Below are 25,327 nucleotides of genomic sequence, written 5' to 3' on the forward strand. Positions count from 1 at the left end.
ATTCTCTTTCAACAGCGAAACACCAACAAGGAATCTTTCCTGTTCGCATGAATACATGAATAAGATGATTATTTTGTGGAGAAAGAAGCTTGCACAATTCTTCAGTTTCCTCTTTTTTCTGCCCCACATGGCACAGGCTACTCATTTTCATATGGGCCTTGCAGCTGCTCTCAAGTCCTCTATGATATCCCAGAACCATGCTCCATTTGATGTGGGAAGACACAGGAAAGATGCCTGTCACCTGAACATCTTAGGCACTGAATGATGCGATCCACTGAGGACACCAAAACATTAAAGTGCATTTCTTTTTCTTTTTAGATGAAACCTGAATGTTTTCAGGGTCACTCATCCCACACTGCAATTTGAAAACAGACTATTTTTAATGCTCAACTACAAAATGACTTCTGGAACTACATCAATACAACCAGCAATGGAAATTATGACAGAAGAAACAGGCTTCCACAGAACACTGAAGTTGGGAAAAGAGAAATGAGAGATTGGGAGAGGTCTTTTACAGTTAAAACACTAAACAGCACAGAGCATTTCACTAGCAGCAAGATATGGCACATGGACTTCTGTGCTGGAGCTGTCTGGGAGCAATTTCTGAGGAAAGAGCACTGAGGCTGGAAGAGTCTCAGCAGTGCCCCTAAAATGCAAGTCTCTTTGCCACCTTACAGACAGGAGGCTGGGATTATTCAAAACCCTGTGCTGAAAGAGCTGCCAAAGAGCAGCTGGTTTTCAGTTCCCAGTTCAGACATATTAAAAACCTGATGTGAATACCTAAAACTCTCATTACCTGAAGCATGAACAAAATGGAGGTAGACAGGGTAAAAATGAATTCTTGTTGATGGGAAAACCTGAAGGACATCTGACACATTTTTCCCTTGTATGATAAGGAATATTTGCCTTGAAATTAAGAATGGGGGAAATCCAGTGTGTATTGAAAGATGTGCAATGCCCACAGCCTGTAAACATCCTACAACATAACCTCTCAAGGACAAGCACTCTGCACAAATCATCTTGCATAAAGGATGGATAGAGATAAAATCCATAAAGACAGAATAAAGAACTTGTAGGATAAAGCATAAACTAGCTGATAAAATAACTTCTCTGTGATGACTAAGAACAGAACTGAAAGAAGCCCTCAACAATCCACTGCAAATTTAGAAAGGGGAACATATACAGAGCCTAGGACAGCAGCTCCCAGCCTCCAGTGCTTGGATTCCCATTTCTGGGGGCTCAGCCCAAATAAGACACAACTCCAGTTCCAGAAGACAGGTTTCAAAGTACTGGGACAGAACAAATGGTCTTCTCCAAAGTTAAAGATTTCTCACTTGAATAATTTCACATCACATAATCAGTTACTTTGCCTGAATTCCACTGAGATTACCTCAGCTTAAGCTACAGACAAACCAAGATTATTCACCCAGTGAATTCTTTCATGGTCATAAGAGATGTTTAAGATAAATCAGAAGAAGAAAACATTGAATTAACTGTCCAGGTATGAAAGGATATGGTGGGGGCTTTCTTTTTGTTTTAACTATTTTTACCACCTTGGCTTCTATTGCAATCCATGTTGTCACCCCCCCCACAGAGCTTTTATCATTTAGTATGTCATAACCACTCAAAAGGATATGGTAAACACCAAAGATTTAAGTTTAAATCATGGAAAATGAGGATGAACACATTGATACAGGCTTGCAATTTTAATTTTTAAAAGGCCCCTACGGTGGGACTAGCTGTAGATGGCATCATGCTAATGCAAATGGAAAATAGGTTAAAAAAAAAAAAAAAAAAAAAACAACAAACAAAAAATCCAAAACAAAACCCGAAACCACTTTAAATAAGTATGAATTCACACCATACACGTTGTACATAATAAATTTCTACGTTAGGTCTGTTTGAACTATAAATCAAGTCTATACTACTAAAAGTTCAGTATGTGCAACATTAACCCCATCAAAGCATTTTATAAATACAAGCTTCTTTTTAGTATTGCAACATACTTCACTACTTAACATACTGAAAAACAAGTTCTACATTTTAAATTCTGCTGTAATAGTTCTATCTGCCAATTAAGACTACAAATGGAAAAATACTTGCTAATCTTTAACATTTTGAAAATGCAAATATATTTATTTTTTTTGAAAAGAAACAATCTTGTTTATCCTACTGGTGCTTCTTTAGACATTTAAAGATACTACACCAACAAAATACAAACTTTGTAGTAAGCTTACAACATGTACTTCTCAGAGGCAAAAATAAAAAAAAATCTGGTTTGTATTTATGAAGGAACATCCATTTATTATAAAACAAGATAAAAGATATTAGAATTAAGTTGAAACAAGGCAACATTAGAACAACCACTTTAGAGCTTTGTGAACGAAGTGTAGTTTGTAACTTGCAAATCCGGGTGAAGGTAGCTCTGAACATGCTGTCCTCTTCTCTATAAATGGGATGAGGTGGAGAAGCAAAGCTTCAGGGTGTAAGGGTTGGAGCCATCTGTGAGGAGATAACACACAACACTGTGGGCACAGCTCTCCTGCTGCCCCACCTCCCATAACCTGCCAATGTCACACTCACACCTCCAATGGCCTTTTGCACATTGAAAGAGAAAGCTTTTCTACTGTTACCAACTCCCCAGACTGAGCTAAAACTGAGATTGTGAACAGTGTATTATCCATAGTATCTGCAAAAATATCCTGCCCTTAAGGTCCACTATTAGCAAGGTGGACTAAAGGTGTGGGGGAATAGAAAAGATTTGATCTGTTAACGCTTCACAGGGAGACACAAACTCCTAACAGTTAGGAGGAGGTAGTTTAAAATAATATTAGACGCTGGCCTGGATTCAAAATTATGTCTGGGAACACTTGGAAAAAATCCATCTAATCCAGTAAACTGTCTTAATTGTTCACTGCAGACCTGGCCTATTGTGCACTTGTTTAGCAGGTGAACTCACCCCACTCTATTCTTGTTAGTTTGGAGCTAAATTCAGCTTGGTTCATAATTTCTGGTTACAAAGAGAACATGCTACAGGAACAGTAAATAGAGAGCTATGTGCTGAGTAACTTAACGACTCCTCTGTCCAAGACATTGCACATTTCTTTATATTTATTGTGAAAGAATCATAGAAGTGGTTGGTTGGAAGGGATTATCTTGCTGGACCACCCAGTTCCAACCTCCTGCCATGGAGAGGGATGCCACACACTGCACCAGGCTGCTCAGAGCCCCATCCAGCCTGGCCTTGAGCACTTCCAGGGATCCAGGGGCATCCACAGCTGCTGTGGGCACCCTGTGCCAGGGCCTCACCACCCTCACAGTCAAGAACATCTTCCAACACCTAAAACCTAAATCTCTCTTAGTTTAAAACCCTTACCCCTTGTCCTATGTCAAAAGTCATTCTCCCTCTTTTTTATAGGCCCACTTTTAACGTCCTGAAAGGCCACCATAAGGTCCTCTTGGAGCCTTCCCTTCTCCAGGCTGAACAACCCCATCTCTCTCTCTCAACCTTTCCTAAAGAGCCCTCTGATCATTGTTGTCGCCACCAGAACCCTCAACTCCTTCTCCACAGAAAAGAAATTTCAGCAGTAAGGTTAGGAAAATTTACTTACTTGGGACTCTTATCTGGTAGTGATTAAGTACAGTGAGAGCTTCCACTGCATCTGTCTTACATTCCCATTCCAGCAGACCAGACAGTGTTTTGGCAGAAGCTGTCAAAATGAGAAATAAAAATGGGAAGGAGGGGATCAATAATGTTTTCTGACTGTGCATACTCAGATCAAAACTGGATCCAAATAACTTCCCAAACAGCTCAGATTTTACTTACGTTTTGGGTCAAACACTTTGTATTTAATAAAGCTGAGAACTTCATGATCCTCACATAACTGTCACAAAAATAAAATAACAGGTAAAATTCCAGCAAAAGGGCATATAAACAAACAAGCAAAAATTCCAAGTTCCTGGAAGAGACACACAAAAAGGAAGATTCTGACTTTTTAAGAGAGTTTGCAAGAATTTATGGCAAATCATTTTAAAAATGTGATCAGATTGGTAACACTTTAGAATACTATTCTGTAGTATGCAAAACAAGACTCCTGTATCTGTGATGTCACTGCAATCTTCAAAAACCTATTTAAATAATTACAAGTTCTACTTTTTTACATTCCTGCTCCAGTACAGTAGCTCTGAAGTTGTACATACAAGGACACCACTTAGGAACCAGAGTTCACTTTCACAGAGAATTGGAAAAATATGTTTTATTTAACTGAAAAAGAACTCACTGAACTGTCAGCAAGCTTACCACTGCCTCCACTTAAAGAAGCCCAGTATTGCATGTTTTAAGCATCCAAAGTTCATTTAGGATACAACTGTGCCAAGAGTCCCAGGTGCATGATTGTCTCCATTCCAAAACATCCTAGCAGTCATTACAGGGAGTCAGTAAATCCTTTGTGACTTGTAGTCCTAACCTTCATGTATTTGGCTTTGTGTCTTTTCCCTTTCCTCCAAAAACCTCCCACATTAAACTCCTCAACTTTATTTTCAAGATTTTGTTTCTCACATTAAAAAAAATATATAAATAAATAAAATTGAGACAGTAACTCCAGGATTGAACATATCCATAAAAATGTATTGTAAGGAACAGGTCTCTGTTGGCTCTGCTATAACCCTCCTCTCAGTTTCTTGTTTTTAAGAGCAGCACCATGAAAAGCCAGGCCAGAGCCCAGAGATAGATGTCAGTCCCTCCAAGTGCTTACCTTTACAAATGTTTCCTCAGTCACACACAGGGGAACGTTGTAATAGTGCAGCACACACGAGGGTGGCTGGATGATGTTCTTGGATGCTTGGCCAGCACTGGTGAAACGATTGTTCTTACTCATGGCAAAATCCTTGTAACTACTCGTGCCATCCTCCAGTTCAAATATCTGGCTTGGAACTACTGAGTGCTGCTTGGAAACACTGCAATTTAAGGACAGTTTCTTAAATAATTAAGGTTATCATACTTAGCAGATTATTATTTTGCAGACTATTATTTAACGAGAAAAGAGCTGATTTTTAAAATAATAATTTGAAATAAATACAGTAAGAACAGGATGGATTGGATTTTACACCATCCTTAAAAAAATGCAGAAAGAATGGATAAGACACATTAGGGAATACAGTTTATTAGTGGCCAATCCGTATAATGACAATATGTTTTACAAATGTAAATAAATAAAATTATAATAAATCTTAGAGTGGTTGTGGTTGAAAGGAACCTTAAAGATGATCTTCCAACACTCCTGCCATGGGCAGGAACAGCTTCTACTAGAGCAGGTTGTTCAAACCCCTTCTAACCTGGCCTAGAACACTTCCAGGGACAAGACATCCTCAGCTTCTCTGGGCACCCTGTGCCAGTGCCTCAGCACCCTCACAGAAAAGAATTTCTTCCTAATATCTAACCTAAACTCACCCTTCTTCAGCTGAGAGCCAAAATAAACAGTCACAAATTAGAAATCATAACTCCAACAACAATAACAGAGTCATCTGATATTGTCCCTTTGAAACCTCATTCCATCTGCCCACTGGTGGACTATTAATCTGATAAAACATATTTACCAGACATTGAGTCTCTTTCCAAATAACTTGACATTATTGAGATGTGTGACTGCTCTTTCTACAGCGTATTCATCACCCATTTCAACCAGTGCTGTGCCCGGAATAGTCTTCATAAATTTCACCTGAGATAGATAAGGAAAAAAAAAATTACATTGCAACAAAGAGCTCAACCAACAGTTTTATAAAACATTAGGATATATTTTTAGACAATCTCAGACATACTTTTTCCAAAGCATTTAAAAGAATTATAGTCGTTTCCAAGTTTGTAATAAGTGATGCCTTACCTTCTCAATGTTTCCATACAAGCAGAAGAGGTTGAATACCCTTGAACAGTTCATCTTGAGCTGATGCAACCCACTAACCATGACAACTGACCCAGAAGGGTTTCCACCATGCATGTAAGAGGAGGAGGCCTGGGGCAGTGGATAAGCAACAAGTTCTGGAGTGTCCCGAGATCCCATTCGGTACCGGCTTGGCAAGGGCAACAAAGGGCCATGGGAGCCTAAGGAGAGGAGAGACCATGGTTTTATGTTGTTTGGAATAATTTTCACCACTTCATCATGCATCAAAGCCCACATACATCATGCATATTTAAAGGAGAGGTAGAAGTTTACAGCAACTGCTGAAAAAATATACAAAAATCATTATCTTCCCTGCAGTGTGCAAAATACTTGAACATAAATGTAACAGAGGAAATAATTAAAATCAATATTCAGAAATATTCCTATCTAGTTGAAGAGCAACATGACACCAAGAAAGAATATTACAAAGTGAGGAAAGCACACCAAAAGGAGACAGAGGTCAGGATATGACACAGCTCTTTTTCCCAGAGACATGAGATTAAGTCAGAAGCCTGCCTTTCTACAAAATGCTCATTTGGAAGGAACAGCAATACTTAAATCCCCATGCTAATGCAAAATGAAGTGGTCCTATTTTCACTACAGATAAAGTGACAAGTTTCACTGAAATAGACAATTTCTCTTTTTTTTTTCTTTTAGTGATGAGACGCAACTAGTAAGCCATATCTCTGTTCATAGAAAATGTCAGTATTACAGACCAAGGGGAGGATCCCTGTTTTTCTGAGACAAAAGTAATGTGAAATTCACATAAGCCAAGTATAAAAGGATCCTTATGTCTTTTTTTCCCCTCCAGCAAAAAGCAGTAATGACAGGGAAAAAGTGGTATAGGAGGAGATGAACACATTACTTATGGTAGAAGGATGTATCAGAAGAATGAAAAAAGAGCATCATTGAATCAAGGTGGGACTTGGAAATTCTGGAGATTTGAAAAACCTTTGGAAGGAGTAGGTAGGATGACAACCTACATTGTAAAATATCATAAATACCTTTGCAAAGAAAGAGGCAAGAGAAATCACACTGCATCTGACAGCTTTACAGAGAGAAGAAATAACTAGAAAATGTGAGTGGGGACTTTTGTCCCTCCACCCTGAGGTCTTTGCTCAGCACATGAAAGTGACAGCAGGTCTTGCCTTACAGAGAGCACTGCTAACAAACACAGCACTTTGTAGCACTGATCCCAAAACATCCTTTGCAGTCACACAGCTGTGCCTTTTCTGAATCAGCTACATTACAAGTGCCAATGCCAACAATTCATAGTTTTGCATGCAAAAACTTCAGAGCTCTCTGCTGTACCAAACCATTGATCATGCTATGTGTGGCCATTTTCTACAAGGAAACTGCTTTCCCAATCCAGATATCATTTTCTACCATTGCCAGGGTGATGGCAAGAAAGGAAACTTTCTTCCAAGGAATGAACCTGTAGAGCTGAATGCTTTGGGTGACAGGAAGAGGTGAGGCAATGAATGCACATGGACTTCACTGAACCAGCAGTGTTTCAGAAGGCAGACTGACAGCATTGCAGGTGAACTGCTCATGCTGAAGGGAACCACAGCCAAGCATTGATCAAATATTTACAATTCCACAGAGCATGAAAGGAATCATAAGCAGCTGTCATCCCATGTTACTTACCATAGCCATCATGCCTAAAGGATGAGGGGTGCTCTCCCAGAATAGCTTGTCTCTGCCGGCCCTTCCCTCTGTCTAACACGGGAAGGAAAAAAAAACAGTTTAGTATGCACAACCAGGCATTTGACTTCTCCAGTTAAGACACAAAGCTTCTAGTTAAGAAGTGAAAAAGTAATTTGAGTCCTTGTTAATTTTATAAACGATTTCTCATTCGCTCTATGTCTAAAAACACAAGCTGTAGCCCTGGGACACTGAAATTAAGAGACTAACATCTGTATAACAAATTGCACTTAAGTTGATTGGGGGCAGTGGCCAATGAGGAGATGCAGACATTTAAAGTTTATGGAGATACCCAATAGTTCTCCTAAACAGACACCACACATTAGTATAGAAAACACCATACAGCAGGATTTACCCATGTGTTTCTTAAAACAAATTTGAAATGCAGTACTTTTGAAAGACAGTACCTGAATCATAATATTAGCTTCAACAGCAACACATTTTCAAAGTGGGCTTCTTTCAAGAAGTTTCAGCATAAGCCAACAACAACCTGTATTACATGGTTTCATAATCAGTAAACAGAGAGCATTACATATGTGTACATATATATTTACAGAACACCTACTGATTTCTGGGCATGCTGAAAGGATTGTACATTGGCATTATCAGCAGCACATAACAGTTCAGCTGAGGGAAAGTAGCACTGAGTAATGCACTGAAACAACAGTCAATCCTTTAAGAAAACCCAGTTCTCTAGGATATAAAGTTAAGCAAGGGGTCTACATTAATGGAGGGAAGCAATGCCTCACAGCAAAGCTGTATTTTCCAATCAGATCCATGCTGCACGACAAAAACAATCTAAACTTCCAGATTTCTTTGCGGTAAGCAACAATTATTTTCTTACAATTGAAAAGATGGGGCAAGGCATTTATCATTTTACAACAATTCTCAGGATATTTAAGTATGACTGCTGAAAATAGTAACTCCAGCCCAATGCAGTTGGAAGTATTTTCCCCAAAGAACAGGAACTATTTGATTACACAACAGTGGTAGATGAAAACACATGTGGCTCTTTCTGCTCAGGATTTTGAGGCCAGGTTCCAAGTCAGATATTTACTTTGGCAGTAAAATCTGAAGAGAGAGCAGTCCTGAACACTTTCAAATATATAGAAAGATTACTGTTGTCAAGTTTAGTTTTCCATTCCCTTTTCAGGCTCCGGTTCTTGGCTCTAGAAAGCAAATGAGCAGTCAGGTCAAGTATTTTGAGGATTTAAACTGTATGCAGTAATCGTCTTTCAGAAAAATCAGTTTTGTAATTCCAATCCATGGAACTAAATGCTTTGAAACTGCCCACAGTAAAATACAGTCAAGAATCACATTCTTCAAATAAAGAATTCTGTGAGAAAAGTTTGAAAAATATTTCCTCCTTGTAGTGGTGCAAGTCTCTCCTTGCCCCATGCTTGCTCCTTCCTTGAACAAAGCCCCTGGACTGTGCCAGTACAAACACTTGTGTAAACAAGCACTGAAACACAAGAACTGACCTGTGTTAAAAATAATTCTGAAAGGAAAGTTTTCTTATAATCTTGTTTAAGCTTAGGTTCCTTGATTTTTAGTTTTTACATCAGGTCTTTGAGTCACTGAGCAAACTGGTATAACCACCAAAAGAAATGCTCCAAACTATAGTTCGAAACTTCTGGGTAAAGGCAAGTAGAATACTAAGTCAGGTGGGTTTATTCCATTCAATCTAATGCAATATCAGTTCATAGCAGGAACTTGATAGGAAGTTTACTTTAGTGGAGAAACACTAGGGACATTTTATTACCATAAAGAACTAAAAACAGTTCTTAAAAAAAAAAAAATCATTAGTAAAATGCATTTCCTTCCTAACATTTGAAGGGCAGGTGTGAAATTCTGAAAGGATTTATTATCATGTCTATCCTTGGAATGAAATTCCTTTGGGGTAAGATCTTTGCTGCAGTGAGAGCCCTACAGGTCAGGTCACACTATGTTCAAAACCCATACTATGTTCAAAATAATGCTGCTGCAAGAGTGAGTTGAAGGACAAATACATAAATTCTTTCATAGAAAACCCCAACTCCTGGATTACTTTATGGGCAAAGCTGCTCTAGATGCCTGTTTTCTCAAGTGCATTTCACTGTTCTTTTAACAATTTATATTCCCATTGTCCACAGAAATTGATGTGGAACATAGTAAATGAAAGACCAGGCTACATACAACATGAATTTATATATATATATAGATATATATATAGATATATATATATATATATAATACAAGTTGAATTTTTCTCCTCTTGTGTGTAGGAGGGTGCTTACGTATAGAGAATAGAAACAGTAACACAAGAAAAACAAAAGAGTAGAGTTCTTGAAAAGAGCAAGCCACACTTATCCCAAGTTTTTCATTTTCCACTGTTTGCTCAAGTCTGGGGAAGTTTTAGTTCATACAGTCATACCTATCTGCAGGCCAATTATATGATGCAATTAGATGCACAGTATTACAAGTCAGCCTCCAAACACTGCAATGATCAAAAGATACAGAAGGGTCAAATTAATCCTTTCAATTTTTCAAATTCAAACCTTTAGATTTTTTACTTGTCCTTGAGTTTCTTTAGAATCCCTTTTTTTTGACTCAGGAATTTGGGAAAAAAATTTGAATCCCAATACAAATAATCATAATCTACAAGCTGCAACCAATACTGTAGCTCCCTTGTTAACTTTTTACAAGAACTTCATTTTGAAAAGCCAAGCCCTAAGTTTTTAGTTGTACAACAGTTTCACAAGCCCAGTGTCTCTGCAGAATTACTCTGAAAGTGCAAATCTCTCAAGAGAGCCAAAGCCCTGGTTCTCATGTAGCCTTTGATAAGTAGATACGCTATTTTGGTCACATTGTCTTCACTTTTCTAACTTCACATCGAACACATTATTGTACATAGGTTACTGAACACTGCACTTAATAGTTACAGATTTTTGGTTATTTTTAAATAAACACTTTACAGGAGTTAGGCTAGACAGCAGTTGGACTGTACATATATAATCATAGTTTCCACTGACATTAGTTCAGCTCTGAGAATTCTTACAGCTGAGTACTTAAGAGACAGTATGCCTGTACCAATTGTGAATCTCCCTATTTTATTACTTAAGTATAGCTGAGGGGACTTACTGCTATTGCATTGCTCAGGTCCAGCTATCTGCATATAAGGATTGAATTTCCCTGCTACTAAACAATATTTACACTCTTAAGTCTGAATGCAACTCTCACATACAGCAAGTAATAAAAAGATTACAACATCAATGATATCAACAAGAGGTTCTTAATTTTGGAGGTTCTTGCCTTTTCAGTGGTTATTTTAAGGGAAGTAAGACCAGCATACATACAAACTTGAACAGAATGGGTACAGTCTATCATGTTATTCATCCCACACAAATCTGAAGTACTGAAAATGTCCTCCTTTAAAAACTTGTGGTGGTGATGCATGCAGTATGCAGACAAGGTGAACTGCAAGTCTGAGGTTTTTCAGAGGGTTTTTTTTTGTTTGTTTGGGTTTGGTTTTTTTTTTTGCTGATGCCGATGTGGTGCATGATGAAGTGTAGAGTCAGCCTGCTGAAGTCCTCTATCCTTCTTAATGCCTTGTCCAACATAGGGGAAAAGAGTCCTTTCGAAGGAGAAGCAGTGTGCAAGTTTGTAGTTTATAAGGAATAGTCTGTGCCAGGTTTCCTCTCCTCCAAAGAGAGAGAGCTGCTTGGAGAAATGCAAGTCCTTGAGAACTGCGCAGGTGCTTGGAGGTGTGGGCTCCTTGCAGCACTAAGTGCTCAAGCACACGGCAGTAGGGGGCACTAGGGCTCAGGGTTAACTCCCTGCCGGGGCACAGCTCCAGCAGCGCTGGCCTGCCGGGGAAGGGCTGCTGCCACACGGCCTGACACCTGGGGAGGGCTGGCACGGCATTAGCACACTCAAACAGCTACAGGGAGAATGGATCACAACCTACCTCGGCGGCCCAGATATGGCTTAGTGTAGTCCCAACTATCGTTGTCATTCCTAATGACATTAAGTCGAGTTGGCTGTTCAAACAAAGTAAAAGTGAGAGAGGTTAAGCCTTGACTATATGTAAATATTTTTGACTAAAATTAGAAGAGAAGGTCCAAGCATTACCCTTGCATATTCAATTTTTAGTGTGCAGCATCCTGCATAGATATCTGCTCCATTGAGTGCAGCCTTCGCCTTCTGGGCACAAAACACTGACTCAAACATACACATCATGTTAAGGATCTTTTTCCCAGGTGTCTCATTCATGGCCCTTTTATCTTATGGGGCTTTACTTTTGTAGCCTGCAGGTATTTCACTACTGTATACACTACAAGAACTCCCCACAGATTTGACTTTACAGCAAAAAGAACTAAGTGTACACCCTTTTTAGCTCATTAGCCAAAAACCCCCACATAACTAAAAGAGAGACTTTAAGTGAACGAATACTCATCTGTCTCCAAAAAATTCAACAGGCAAATGCATGTTACCAGGCTCCAACACCTAAGTTATTTCATATGCTCCCCATACTCCAAGGTTAGTTCTGTGATTAGCAGAAAAACCTGCCTGAGCCTTGGCACATCACAACCCATGATCTCACCCATACCTCAATAACGTATGGTGTCAGAAAGGCTGAACTTTGCAGAACAGACCTTTTGCACCATGTCTTGGTATCATGCAGTGACATTTTAGAAAAAGTCCAAAACAACATGATGTGCCTTGGTTTTACCACATTCCTGCAGCTCAGCTTCTTCCAAAGCAGGTTCATTGGAGAGCTTTAAAATCAAGAAAATTAAGCTCCCCAGACCTGTAAGAAACTGACACTGGCCAGAACTGCAGAAGTAAGGGGTACTTCAAGTAGCATTTAAATTTGAGTAAATGTTTGAACTTTTCACATAAGGCTTGTCTTGAAGCTCAGTTTCCTTGCTGCTGCATTACTTCAATCACATTTTTAAGTTTTCTTTCGACTGCTGGCTGGTTTCATTTTCAATAAAAGGCATGTTACAGAATTTAATTCAAAGGACATAAGGATGGTGGTTTCTGAGTGTGTGCAGGACCCTCCCACCACTTCCCTAATCTCTCACAAGATGCACTATAACCCCCAACTGTGCAAGTCCCCTGATCCTGGCTATTCCATTTATAACAAACTTAACACATACAGTAAGCCAGATTCTTGTCTGTCAGAACACACAGTTGAAGTTTTCTACACAGATAAATAGCAATTAGTTTGATTTAATAGAAGTTAGGTAGTTCCCTTTGCCTGGAAGATCATCAATGCAGCCATCACATTGGTAGCATCTGAAATCACAATATCATGCCAAATAATTTGGAAAATCTTGTCCAGATAGCAGTTAAAAAATGCATGTTAATAAAGCTTTAGGAAGAGGCTGTCAGAGTTTCATAAATTAAGGCCTGATCATATCAGACTTCGGACTTCATAAACACAGCAACACACAACAATTCTGAACATTCAACCCAAGAACAACTGAAGGCTGCAAACAGAGTAAACAGTAGGATAATGGAGCAGGGAATTTCTTCAACACATGATGCCCAAGAATCAAGGCCAAGGATGCCTAAGTTGGCCTTTGCTTTATAAAGTCAGAATAGTAAGACAAGCAGTACATAGTGGGACTATTTTAGAAAAGTCTGAAGAAGACAAACGGCACCTCTGCAATCCCTTACCTATTTCTTGAGTATCAACACAGGCAGAAGCCATGAAACTTTTGTGTATAAGGGGCTGTCAAATCTATGATATAATTCATGTCTGCAATTACTATAAACATGGTTATCAGCCACTGCTGACAATGCCATTTTCCTACAAAGATGAAATCTGTACTTTGTCTTACAGATATACCAAAATTAAAAGTTACTTGTCTTAGACAGAAAGTAAGAAATAATTTGGTCTCAAAATCACATGGTATTTTTCTGACATTTGCAAGTTAAACCCATTTGGAGTCAAGAACCTATAGCAAAAAAGAAAAAAAAAATCACACTCAAAAAGGATATTCAACCATGGCTTGTATTCCATTTCTCTTGAATATAACAATGCGCTGAACTTTTCCAACAGGGTTGCACACAGTGTACAAAACATCCTAAGGGAGAAGAAGAAAAAAATTTTAGTCAGATGTGAAATTCCAGTCACTTTTGGTCCACAGAACATTTTCTTGCAGTGGCATTTAAAACCCTATCAGTGTCATTAGCCTAAAGTAAAGCTTTACAACAGTTTACTCCAGTTATTCCGACTTGCCACTCAAAACTGGTTGCAAGTTTTCATCTATTTTTTTTCTATTTGTAGTTCAAATTTAAGAAGAATGTTGAAGAGTAAGTAGTAGTATTGGGCTTTGTGTCTTTTTTTTTTTTTTTTTTTTGAGAGGGAGGGATGTTTGGTTGAATTTTGTTTTCTCTTTTTTGAGGTGTTGGTTTTTTTTGAAATAATGCAGACTTTGCCTGAGGCATTCTTAAATTAATTAGTTTTAAACCCACTGGACAAGTTCAAAATTTGTCTTTTTCTCACCACATTTTTAGCTGTTATGGGCACAGCTGCTGTCCCCAGTTGCTGTGACTGTGCTGCCTTCAGTGAGCTCTGCTGCTTGCCAGTAATTCTGGAAATCTGCCTGCTTCTAGCACTCATTTGTATATGCTAAAGCAACAGCTGGGGGCAGTGGGAAGGAAGAGGTTTGGTGGGGGTTGTTTGTTTTTAAAAGGGAGCTGCTGTGCCAGAGGCTTCATCCTCAGAATTCCCATGGAACTCTCCTAGCCCAGATCCAGGCTTTTGCTCCCAAGCTCCTTCCACCTTCAACTCAGCAGCTCACACAAGGCAAATATAAAATGCATGAATGAAGCAGCTCCCAAAATTTGTATTACAGTCACGTGCAAAGAATACTTTAACTCAGTCACTAGATTTGTTCACACAGCTCAGAGCAGGTTTGTTTTTGAACACTAAAAAGCAACTCATACCATGGCATGCTCTTCTCTAAAGAAAACTGACAGGAGAAAGAAAATTCATCACTCACTGATGAACCAACAGACAAAAAGCTATTGATACTCACAAGACAGGGAAGCACAAAGCATGATGTGGAACTGACTATTTGAGGGAATTTCAGGGATACCAAGTTGCAGCCAATTTGCTCTCATAATATACAGCACATTAAAGAAAACTTAATGCTTGCATTAAGTTACTTGGTTCCACACACCTCAAACACTTTGATTGATCCATACCATCCTACATCCCTAAGAACAAGTGATTCATACTTGTATCATAGTACATAATTATATTTTTTCCTGAAATATTTCTGTGCAATTTAACATCTACTATAAAATCTCCTATAAAAAATATAAGGATTTAATGCATGAAACATAAATTCTTAAAAAAACAAACAAACAAAAAAAAACCCTGTATCTTAAAAAACCATGCACACATGCCATTAATAAATGGCAATAAATTAGGATGCAAATGTATAAATGGTATGACTTGAAATACTAAAAAGGAAAATATGTTTGCCCAAGTGAAAGTGAGGAAGGTTCCATCAAACTGGGGTTGATCATCAGAAGAGAAAGGTTTCACCTTTCCACAAAGGAAATACTTAAGAAGGACTGCAATAAAATAACCCTTCCTTACTGGAAAAAATGACTTGCTCTTTAAACATACACCAGTCAGAGCCTAAAGGCTCAGTAACAGTTCTGATGTTGTGGCAACACATTTGGACATGTTCCAGAAGCATGCAGCAACTTAAACATTTCAAAACCCTCACTTCCGAAGGCTTCAAATGTATTGCAAAACATCTGTACAAGACTGAATCATCTTCATTTAAGAACATGCATGTTACCCACGTGAAGATACAAAAAAATGAAATAAAAGAAGACAATAAATGAAAGCATACCACTGTAATTGGGTAGAGAGGATTCTGAATGGACAAGAGGAGAACTTTATTCCCACCAGATGGGTCATCAGTGTTCCCAGGGCGGGTGATCCTCTTGCTGGTGGAGTAGTTGAAGAAGGCCTGCTGCCCAGCAATGTACACAGGCTCATCTGCTGCAAATGTCACACACTTCTTTGCACTCTCCACGTTTTCAAACTCCACCAGAGCCTGGCGCTTGAACGGCATCATCATGACATAGCTGGGGAGGGAACAGCACACTGAGGGTTCCTGCTCACCCAGCTCCCAGCATGGCCATTTATGACAGGTTTGTTTCCAAACAATTCCTAACAAAGACATACCATATGGTTCCAAACTTCTCGAGGGCTTCCACAAGATCTGCTTCCACGACAGATTCACACAGCCCTCGGACGTGCACGACAGGAGAAACAGAGACTTTGTGGTGACTTCCCCCGGCATCCTAGCAACAAAATGACGTTTTAAAATTCAACACAGAGCAAGGAACACTCCTGTCATTAACTAAAATTAAATACTTGGTAGACACTATACTGGATCCAGAAGCAGCCATCTAAATGCACAATCTAAGCACGTGTTAAATAATTTAACTTTTCTTTCCAAAGGGATCGCCAAGTTCAGTTGCTGAAGTCTACTTAAAATAAAAAGCTTTACAGATTTAATTAATCTGTTTGCACACACAGGATTTTTCTTGTATTAAAAAAAAGCAGCCATTTAACACTGATTGAACTGCAGGAGGTCTTACACACACCCTATTCATTAGGAGCAGAAAAAAAAAAAATTAGGACATGTCCAACAGCTAAAATATTTCTGACACTCTGCTTGCTGATGCCGGTATGTTTTTGAGAAACAAAATAAAAGGAGAATAATAGAAAAGCAAGAACAAATGAAGGCCATCTGTAAACTGAATGCAAATTGAGTATTTTTCCAAAGCTCCACAATGGAAGAAAATGCCAGCTCTGGATTATGGTTGAAATAAACCCAACCTCCCTTCTGATTATGAACAAACATGTTTTTAAAAACTCACAATTTCTGTACATATGGGGCTCTTTTCACCCCAAGGCTGACTACTATTAATGGATTCAGACATCATATATTAGCACACAAATTTCCACCATAAATATTTTTCAGAGCTACTTTCAGACAGGCTCAGTTCTGTGCAGCTGAAGAATTTGGGTTGCAGTCAGCTCATCTTTCCATGAAAACACTGAAGTAAGGCTGAAATTTACCTTAAATATTCCAGGGCACAGAGGGTTTAAAAAAAAAAAAAAAAAAAGAAAAAAAGTAACCCAATAATGAGAGATGATCAAAAAATATTAGATATAATAAAGGGCATACTAAAATACACTGCAAATACCCAGCACCCAAATTTAGTATTTGTAACAGCAATGTGAAGTTGATGTATTCAAATTTAGTGACTGCATCAACGTGTTCCATCTAACAGATCAAGTCTTGTTGTTTTTCCACTTTTTCTTTTTTTCCACTTTTCAGCACAACATCTTCTGGAACTTGAGAGAGATTCTCATTTGTAGCACAAAGGAGCATTGAGCTCCAATAATTAAGTAACCACAATGATTGCTACTACTGTTAGACATTCCTTTCTTCTCTGTCCATTTGAACTACAGATGCCAGGAAAAAACAGATTCCAGATAACTACGAATTGAGTCCTGTGTGTTTAACTCTTGTGCTCCCTGTATCGTTCTCACTAAACAATTACAGAGTTTTTCTTTAACTCAAGATTTAAAGATTTGACCATTCTGCTTGAATCAAAAGCCAGCACTTCAGGCTTTCCTCAGACGTCAGAACAATCTGCTGTGTGATATTTTAAGCTTACCTTACATTTTATTTGTCTGCAGTATGAAAGCATTTTAACTAGAAACTCAATTCTTTGACAAAGAACCACAGCGATGCTGGGAAAACACCACCGGTGATATTTGCATAAGTTACCTTGTATCCTGAATCAATCAGCTCGGGTGTATGGCAGGAGCAGTGATCAAAGCAGTCACCAAAGGTTAATACTTTGAACTGCAAATGCTCAGGCAATTGCAGAAGGAACAGGACTACAGAGAGATTTTATTTTCAGCTGATATGTTCTTAACCCACATACACACTTTTCAAAGCTGAAAAAAGCACCTGAGGAAGTCTTCAGGAGAAAACTAACAATACCACTTTTTCCTGCAAACACTGTTACTCTAAGATGTTGAGATAAAAGGCACCTTTATTTACAGTCTACTGAACAACCAAAAACAATTACGTCAATTATTCATTTTCCTGCATACTTGCTACTATATTAAGATCCTAGTTAGTACATGGGGGATGCATTTCCTTTTAGGTTTCTTTAATGCACTCAAGAAATCATATCTAATAATATTTCTGTCTAATCATATAGTGAATACAAGCAAATGATTTGCTTATTGAAGCAGACTCACCACAAGGAATAGTTACTAGCAACTCAGTACTTGCTACTCACTACCCTTTTTGAACTAATATCTCCATAAATCACATCAAGCTTTTCAGAGGATGGGTACTCAGAAGAGTATTTCACTCTCCCTCCCCTTCCCAGCTCAAACTTCTGGTTTAGTTTCAGTTCATGTTTCTTTGTTATGTACATCCCTTTGTATTTTTATCTCCTAGCAGGTATTAGGAGATACAAATCTTTCTAATAGTGCAAATTCTCTCAAAAATTAAGGCTTTTACTCTTGCATCTTCAAATCCATTATCCATGAGTTACATGAAAATGTACAGGTGTCTGCACTTCTGCAGAATATCAACAAATACAAATTTTGCTTTCTGTTGTGGTTAAAGCAACGTTTGGCTCTCCAATCCCAATTTCCTTCTCCCAAAACATCATACAGAAAGCATTCTTTTAGCAAGGTTTAGCAGGAGATTTAGAAAGAACCAAGAACTGCCATTACAGTAACCTGCACAGAAGCTCGAGAAGCAAGGAATAAAAAACCCCAAAAAAACTCCGCCAAAACAAACAACAGAAAAACAACCCACCCACCCCCCAAAAAACCCCAAACATAAATGAGCAATATCCCAGCCACCTGCCATGACTACAGAGAATTTCAGCACCACTTTTATACACATAAAAACCTCTGAGGAGGCCAAACCAGAGGGTCTCTGCTTCACTCCAAACAGTTTCTAGCCAGCAGCAGTGAACAGCAGCAAAAGAACCAAGCACAAATCAGTCCTGAGCCAGGAAACCTCAAATTAACATTCACAGAGCACAGGGGGTGGTGAAAGATGGGGACATGTGCCACAGGTGTATATTTGGGTGCAAGAAAAGTCTTCACAAAGGGCAGGCACACATATTATTGTCAAACAAGTTTTGCAGCCACAAAGCTGAAGTATCAAGCAAATCTAGAATGACCCTGGATTTCCTCTAGAAGGAGAAATAAAACCAGCAGACCACATGAAAAATCAAACGTGTCTGCAGAGTGTAAAGTGTACAGCTGAGGTCAGAACATCCACAGCTCATCCAACTGCTGCTGGAATTCCTCCCCAGAGAGGAACAATGCAGGATTTTGACCAAGATCTCACAGCCTATGTATCTTGAAAGCTACATGTGCTGCAGTTGGCACACGGACAAAGGTTACATCTAAGCATCTGCTCACACACTGACTAACAACCACCACTATTTCTCTGCCTACAAAGGAGTCTTTCAGTAACTCAGCTCCCACGAGAGCACAAAAGCCCCATGCAAAACTCCAGCACTTGCACTCCACCAAAGCCAGGAGAACAGAGTAGCCAATGTTACTGCTGTACCATTAATATATATATATATATATATATATATATATATATATATCTTAAGCAGGTTTGAAAGCTCAATAATGATTTTTTGAAGGATCATTAGGCTGGACAGAAAATGCAGGTAATTTAAATAGATAATGGAACAGACTTCCTGCTCAAGTAACAAGGACAGAAAAGGTTTCCCTCAAGAAAGAAACCAGGAGCATAAAAATGCTTACCCTGAAACAAAGCTGAGGCACAAAGGGAAGCACTGACATATCCAAGCAGATCAAGTACAAACAAGTGACTTCACATACCCAAGACTGCAACAGAAGCAGCTTCAAAGAATGGCTGTGGCATTTTAACATCCATTTTTTGGTGACCTACATATCTCTCGACAACATTTGAAAGATATCAATGGTTTCTTGCCAACTAAATTATATTTTGCCATTCCAAAAACGAAGAAAGTCATCATGGGCTGTAGGACGATGCCTGTCTTGCTCATCAACTCCAGATTAGAGTTTTCTCACCAACTGTTTGCACAAAAATGTGTCCTTTATCCTGAGCTGCAAGGAGAGCTGCTTTCCATTTAGCACCCAGGAAGTTTCAGCAGAGTGTCTGAGAAGCTGCAGGATCACATCCCTGCTTTACCTTGCAGCAGCTGATAGCTCTGTTTGTGCATTCAGACACCACGTCTCACTTCCCCAACGGTAAGAACAGGAACAATAGATCTTCCTGACTTCACGAGAATGCTCAGGAATAGGGATGTCAGAGACAGCGAGGGAAGTGCATGCTACAGGTTGTATCAATATTACATAAATCCATAAAACTGACATTTAAGGGAGGGAGAGGGGATGGAGCTGAAAGACCCTCAAAATTCCCTTAAACACAGCTCTGAGCCCACATTATCCCAGTTCCTCCCCAGACCCTCCACTACACTGCAATTCTGATTCCTCTGACAGGGCTTCACCACCACTCAACACTGCTTCTGTAAAGATCATTCTCTTCCAAATCACACTCTGTTGTGCAGGAACACATCCTGCTCCTTCCCTGGGAAACATCCTGGTCAGTTCCTGGCTCTCCTGGCTCCTCAGCCTGGAGATGAGCCATGAAGGAGAGGGTAGACCTCTGGCTCACGAGAACTGTCCACACAAGTGAGAAACAGAGGAAAACAAAGAGCAAAATAAGTGTTGGATTCCCTCTGGATCTCACACAGAGATTTCCAGGCACCCTTTTCAAAAAAATCAAACCAATAAAAACCCCACAACAAAGAAAGACACCAACCAAAACCAAAAAGAAAAAAAATAGAGGCACGAAGGGCTTCTTCAGCCAAATGCAACAATCCCAGAAGAGGAAACTGGCACAATAATAAATACAGCCCAGGAGGGTAACCCCATCAACCTGCTAGAGGAGTCCTAGCACAAAAGAGCTTTCATACAAGGGCATGTAATCCATATGAATGTACAGTTCATTGATATTCCAGGGCATATGTGAGGGAAAAATAAATTTAAAAAAAAACCAAACAGCAAACCACTCAACAAATCATAAGGCTGCCAGACTCCTGTCACTCTTTATCCTGATCATTCATCATCATTTCACCATCATTTCCCATTTCTCCTCTTAATTCCCCATTTGCTATAGTTCCTCCTACTTCTTTTTCTGCTCTCTTCTGAGCAATCCAAAACACTTACACTTCTTCCCTTCTCTCAGCCCACCTTCATCTTGTATGTCTGAACCACAGACAACTTTTGTAAGCTGAGAACATTTCCCTGCAGAGGAACGAGGAAGACGCGTCACAGAATAAGTAAGTTTCCTGCACATTTTTGTATTTGTTAGAGAAAAAACCCATGAAAATTCACATTAACTAACCCTACTTGATAGAAGCTGGCATTTTGCTATCAAAAGCTTCACATAAAATTACTAACAAAAGCACTCGGTCATTCACTTTTTGTATCTCCATTTGATGTTGCAGTTCAGGCTTAAGAAACCAGTTTGATCTCCAGCATCAAGACAACTTCTGCCTCTCCAACAGTGAATACAGTTTTGCCAATAAATTGCCAATGACACTGCCACTGACACAACCAGCTGCTGAAAACCCCTCATGTTCTTAATTTGTTTCAGTTCCTTTACTCACAAGCCTCAGCACATGCTATACTTGAGATCCAAAAGGTGAAGTTACAAACCCCATGGTCTCATTACCATAAAGGGTAAACCTGGATAAACTGAGACACTGAGACAGCATGAGACCCTCTGAGCCAGAGCCCAGAAAGAAGGAAAAAGACAAATATAAGAACTAGTTGATTTCCTAAAAGTACTGCAGAAATCAGGAAAGGCAAAATCTCCTTTCTACATGAAACACTCACTGCCTGGCGTTCAGCTCTCCTACATGACAAACTTTCCAGATCACTTCAGCAAGTACAAGGATTTCTTTCAGCCCTGGCGTTTAAGACACAGCACATTACTAAGTCTTGACTGCAACAGAGATAATGCTCTGTAACAAGAAGCTTGAGAGTTAAAACAGTTCTCTCTGGAAATTTATTTTGTTACAGTTTATCAGAAAACTTTTGTAATAATGTGCTGGTTTGGGCTGAGGTAATCTTCTCCATAGTAGTATGGGCTATATTTTGGATACATGCTCGAAACAGTGGTGATAATACAGAGGTTTTCCTTCCTGCTGAGCAAGAATCAAGGCTTTTTCTGCTCCTCCTGCAGCTCCACATGTGAGCACAGCCGAGACAGTGACCCCGAGTGACCTAAGGGATATCCCAGACCCTATGAAATCCTGCTCAGCATATAAAGTGGGGGAAGAAGAAGGGAGAGCAGGATTTCCATCACTTGTACCCTTTTGATTCCCTCCCCCATCAGCCCAGGCAGGAGTCAGCTGCACAGTGCTTGGTTGCAGGAGAGGGTTAAACCACGACAATAAATTTAGCAGGCACCTTCTCTATCAATAGATTTAACTGATGGAGAAATGGTGACAGCAAATGTTCCCTCATTAACTCATCTCAGTGATAAGCAAGTTCATTTTAACGAATCACAAAACGGGTATTCCAAATTTCAAGCTTTGACATTAAATCAATGTTTTCTTGATTTGGCTTATTCAAGTGAGAAACAGAAGGAGCCATCAAGGAGAAAAATGGTTGTAATCAGATGGACAATTAGTGAGATAAGGAATCAAACGGTAGACAGAAAAGTCTCGTTAGCTCGAATTTATGGGTCAAGGACTACCTTGCTACTTGGATGCAAATTCACGAGGAAAAGGTACGCAGCAAAAAAAAAAAAAAAAAAAAAAAGTGAACCATCGTGCTCATAGCAGTGTGAGGGAGGGAGAAAGTAGAATTAGAAATTAATTTTGAAAGGAGGCAGTGGTTTCGGCTCAGCCCTACCGCCGCACGGTGCCAGACACAAAGGTGGAAGGGAGGATGAAAGAGACGCTCGGCCGCGGCTCCAGCCCGCGCCGCCGCCCCCCCGCCCGCTGTTTCTATAGTTACGCTCAGCAACAGGGCCGGCACCAAACTTGCCATGGCCATACCCCGAACGGCACCGGCTGCTCGCCGGGCGGCGGCAATCCCGGGGCTCCCAATGCACATCCCTCACACCCATCCATCCATCCATCCATCCATCCATCCCTGAGGCTGCGGGCTCAGCCCGTGCCCCGGGGCGGGGAGCGCGGACCCGGCCCGGAGCCCCCGCCATTCCCACCCCGCCGGAAGCGCCTCCATGCCTGGGAAGCGCACGGAGGGCCCCGACCCCGGGAAGGCCCGGCGGCCGCGGGGAGCCCCCCGCCCCTCCCGGAGCACGGCCCGGCCCGGGGAGCAGCGCCGGGGGTGGCGGCCTCGCCCGCGGGAGGGGAGGGGAGGGGCGGGGCGGGCCCCCTCCCCCGCCGGCAGCCTGAGGGGAGCCGCCCCCCGCCCGCCCGCCCGCCCGCCGGGCCCGCGTCCCTCACCCCGCCCGAGAAGCCGCCGCCGCCGCCGCGCGACGCCGGGGGCTTGTCCCGCCGGGCCTCGCTCTCCTCCGCGCCGCTGTACTCGATCTCGCCCTCCTCGGCAGCGGCGCTGGGCTTCAGCCGCTTGGCCTGGCTCTCGTAGGCGCCGTCTTCCTCCTCCTCCTCCTCTTCCTCCTCGTACCGCTCTCCGGACGACGGCGACGACATGTCCGCGGGAGGGAAGGGGCAGCCGGCGGGGGAGACGCGGCGGGAGCGGGGACGGAGCCGGCGGCGGCACCGAGCCCGAGCGATGCTCTGTGCCCCGGCCCCCGCGCACGGCCCGCCCCGCGCCGGCACACCGCCCCGCCCCGCCGCCCGCCGCCCCGCCGCGATTGGCTCCGCGCCGAGGAGGGAACGGGCGCGCCGCGGCCATCGGTCAGCGCGCGTGTCCATCAAACGACAGCGCGGTTCCATTGGGCAGTGAGCGCGCCCGTCATCGCGGTGTGGGGCCGCCTCGGGCCCGCCCCCCGCCGCCGTGCCGGAGGGCTCGGGCTGGGGGAGGCGGCGGGGGACGCGCCGAGGGTCCCTCAGCGCCCGCCCTGCGCCCCCGGCCTCTTCCCTGCCCATCGCCGCTCCGGCCCAACCGGCCGCCTTTGTCTCCTTCCTAGAGCCACCGGCTGATGGGGCAGCGGGGGACGCGGACCCCGGCGCGGCCAGTGTGTCCCGGCTGGGGGGGCCACGGCAGCCGTGAGTTACCAAGGGCGAGAGGCCTCGGTGAGCCCTGGGACCGCTCCTCGTCACCCACACCCGGCCCGAGGCCCCGAGCGAGAAGTTGGTGCTGGTTCCCGGGGGCGGATGGGGTCCGGTGTCCAGCGGGTGAGAAACAGCAGCGCCCTTGGTGTATCAAGCCGGACCCCGGTGTGGACAGGACAGCTGGCCCTGTGGTGGCCCGGGTCTGATTGCCGGCAAATGGCGGGGCCGGGCCCGCGCCTTCTGCAGGGCCATGTTGGTGGAGATGCCACAGGAGCCCGTGCCTGTCTGCACAGAATCACAGAACCATGGGACAGCCCGGGCTGGAAAGGAGCTGGAAAGATCATTGGTCCAATTTTTGTGGGAGGGAGCCCTGGATGAGATTATCGATCACCCTGTCCGGTGGCAGCTTGGAAACCTCCCCTGGCAGGGACTCTACCATCACGTCCCTGTGTTTCGGTCATTGGTTGTTCTCACCATAAGAAAATTTATGTTGTGCCTTGTCTTCTCCGTGTGAGGAGAGCCTCCACCCTCTTTGTAGCACTCTGGTTTATTGAGATTAGCCCCTGCCTCCAAGCCTTCAGTCCTCCAGGGAGATAAGATGTAACTCCTTCAGTCTTTCCTCACAGGGCAGGTTGTCCTCACCACCCAGTTCAGTGGTTTCAGCAACTTGGGTGAAGGTGCTTTCAAATCCATCACCCAAATCCTTGTGGAGTTGGGTAACATGGAGCACAGTGGCAATCTCGGGGAGACCCTACTTGGAACAGGCTGCCAGCCTGAGTTAAAAACATTAGTCACAACCCTCTGAGTGCAGCCTGGTGGCCAATTTTCTACCCGTCTTGCAAAAACCACCTAACCAGTCTGTGTCTTGCCACTCGGTCCCAGAGAAGGCTGTGAGTGGCTCACAGGACGTTCTGGCTGAATTCATTTCTGTGGCTGCCAAACCCAGAGGGGTGTGGAGTGGAGCCCTGCTGGAAGTAGATCAATGGAAAGGGGTATAGGGTTGCTTTTTCAGTTGAGCAGCCAAATAAGAGGGAGGGAAATAACTCACAAGGCAGCCAATATAAATATTATTTTCTTCTTCCTTTGCTGTGTATGTGGGGAAAACTCAACCCCCCACACTTGTATCAGATTAAACGTTGTTCAATCTGAAATGGTGCTTGTAAGGTTTCTAAGCCATAAAGGAAAGCAAATGGTGTGCTGTTTACTCATTTTCAGTTATCCTGAAACACAGTGATAAAGGCACTCCTCCAAGAAGTTGGAGGAGGTTCAGTTTCCCATTCTGCCTGGCATGATCTGAATTTGCATCTCTCAGATAGCTCATCTCATCATCTCCTCAGCGAGCACATACATCCAATTTAACTCAACTTGCTGTGTTTCTCACCTTCTTGTCTTCCCTTTGG

At 41.9% G+C, this 25,327-nt stretch overlaps 1 protein-coding gene across 1 annotated transcript; it reads right to left on the bottom strand.

Moving 5' to 3' along the window:
• Positions 1 to 1,681: 1,681 nt before the first annotated feature.
• Positions 1,682 to 23,456, bottom strand: HNRNPLL (heterogeneous nuclear ribonucleoprotein L like). Its single transcript, XM_083858165.1, has 13 exons — positions 23,196 to 23,456; positions 15,841 to 15,959; positions 15,503 to 15,740; positions 13,629 to 13,714; positions 11,751 to 11,847; positions 11,587 to 11,659; positions 7,584 to 7,655; positions 5,880 to 6,097; positions 5,596 to 5,717; positions 4,755 to 4,956; positions 3,827 to 3,884; positions 3,612 to 3,710; positions 1,682 to 2,502 (listed from the first exon to the last, which is right to left on the bottom strand). Exons 1-13 carry the CDS (start codon positions 23,400 to 23,402, stop codon positions 2,447 to 2,449), a joined length of 1,647 nt encoding a protein of 548 aa, XP_083714291.1. The 5' UTR covers positions 23,403 to 23,456; the 3' UTR covers positions 1,682 to 2,446.
• Between the last annotated feature and the right edge of the window lie 1,871 nt (positions 23,457 to 25,327).

Source organism: Zosterops lateralis (genome assembly GCF_965231275.1).
Source record: "Zosterops lateralis genome assembly, chromosome: 3".
Classification (NCBI taxonomy): domain Eukaryota; kingdom Metazoa; phylum Chordata; class Aves; order Passeriformes; family Zosteropidae; genus Zosterops; species Zosterops lateralis.

Bases quoted from the DNA above. Each gene is read 5' to 3' on its own strand.
- HNRNPLL (XM_083858165.1), bottom strand. From the start codon at position 23,402: ATGTCGTCGCCGTCGTCCGGAGAGCGGTACGAGGAGGAAGAGGAGGAG. The intron at 15,741-15,840 runs GTATGTCTTTGT...TTCCCTCCCCAG, and splicing joins GAGAAGTTTGGAACCATATG to CTATGTCATGATGATGCCGT. The intron at 5,718-5,879 runs GTAAGGCATCAC...TATCTATCTCAG, and splicing joins TGTATGGAAACATTGAGAAG to GTGAAATTTATGAAGACTAT.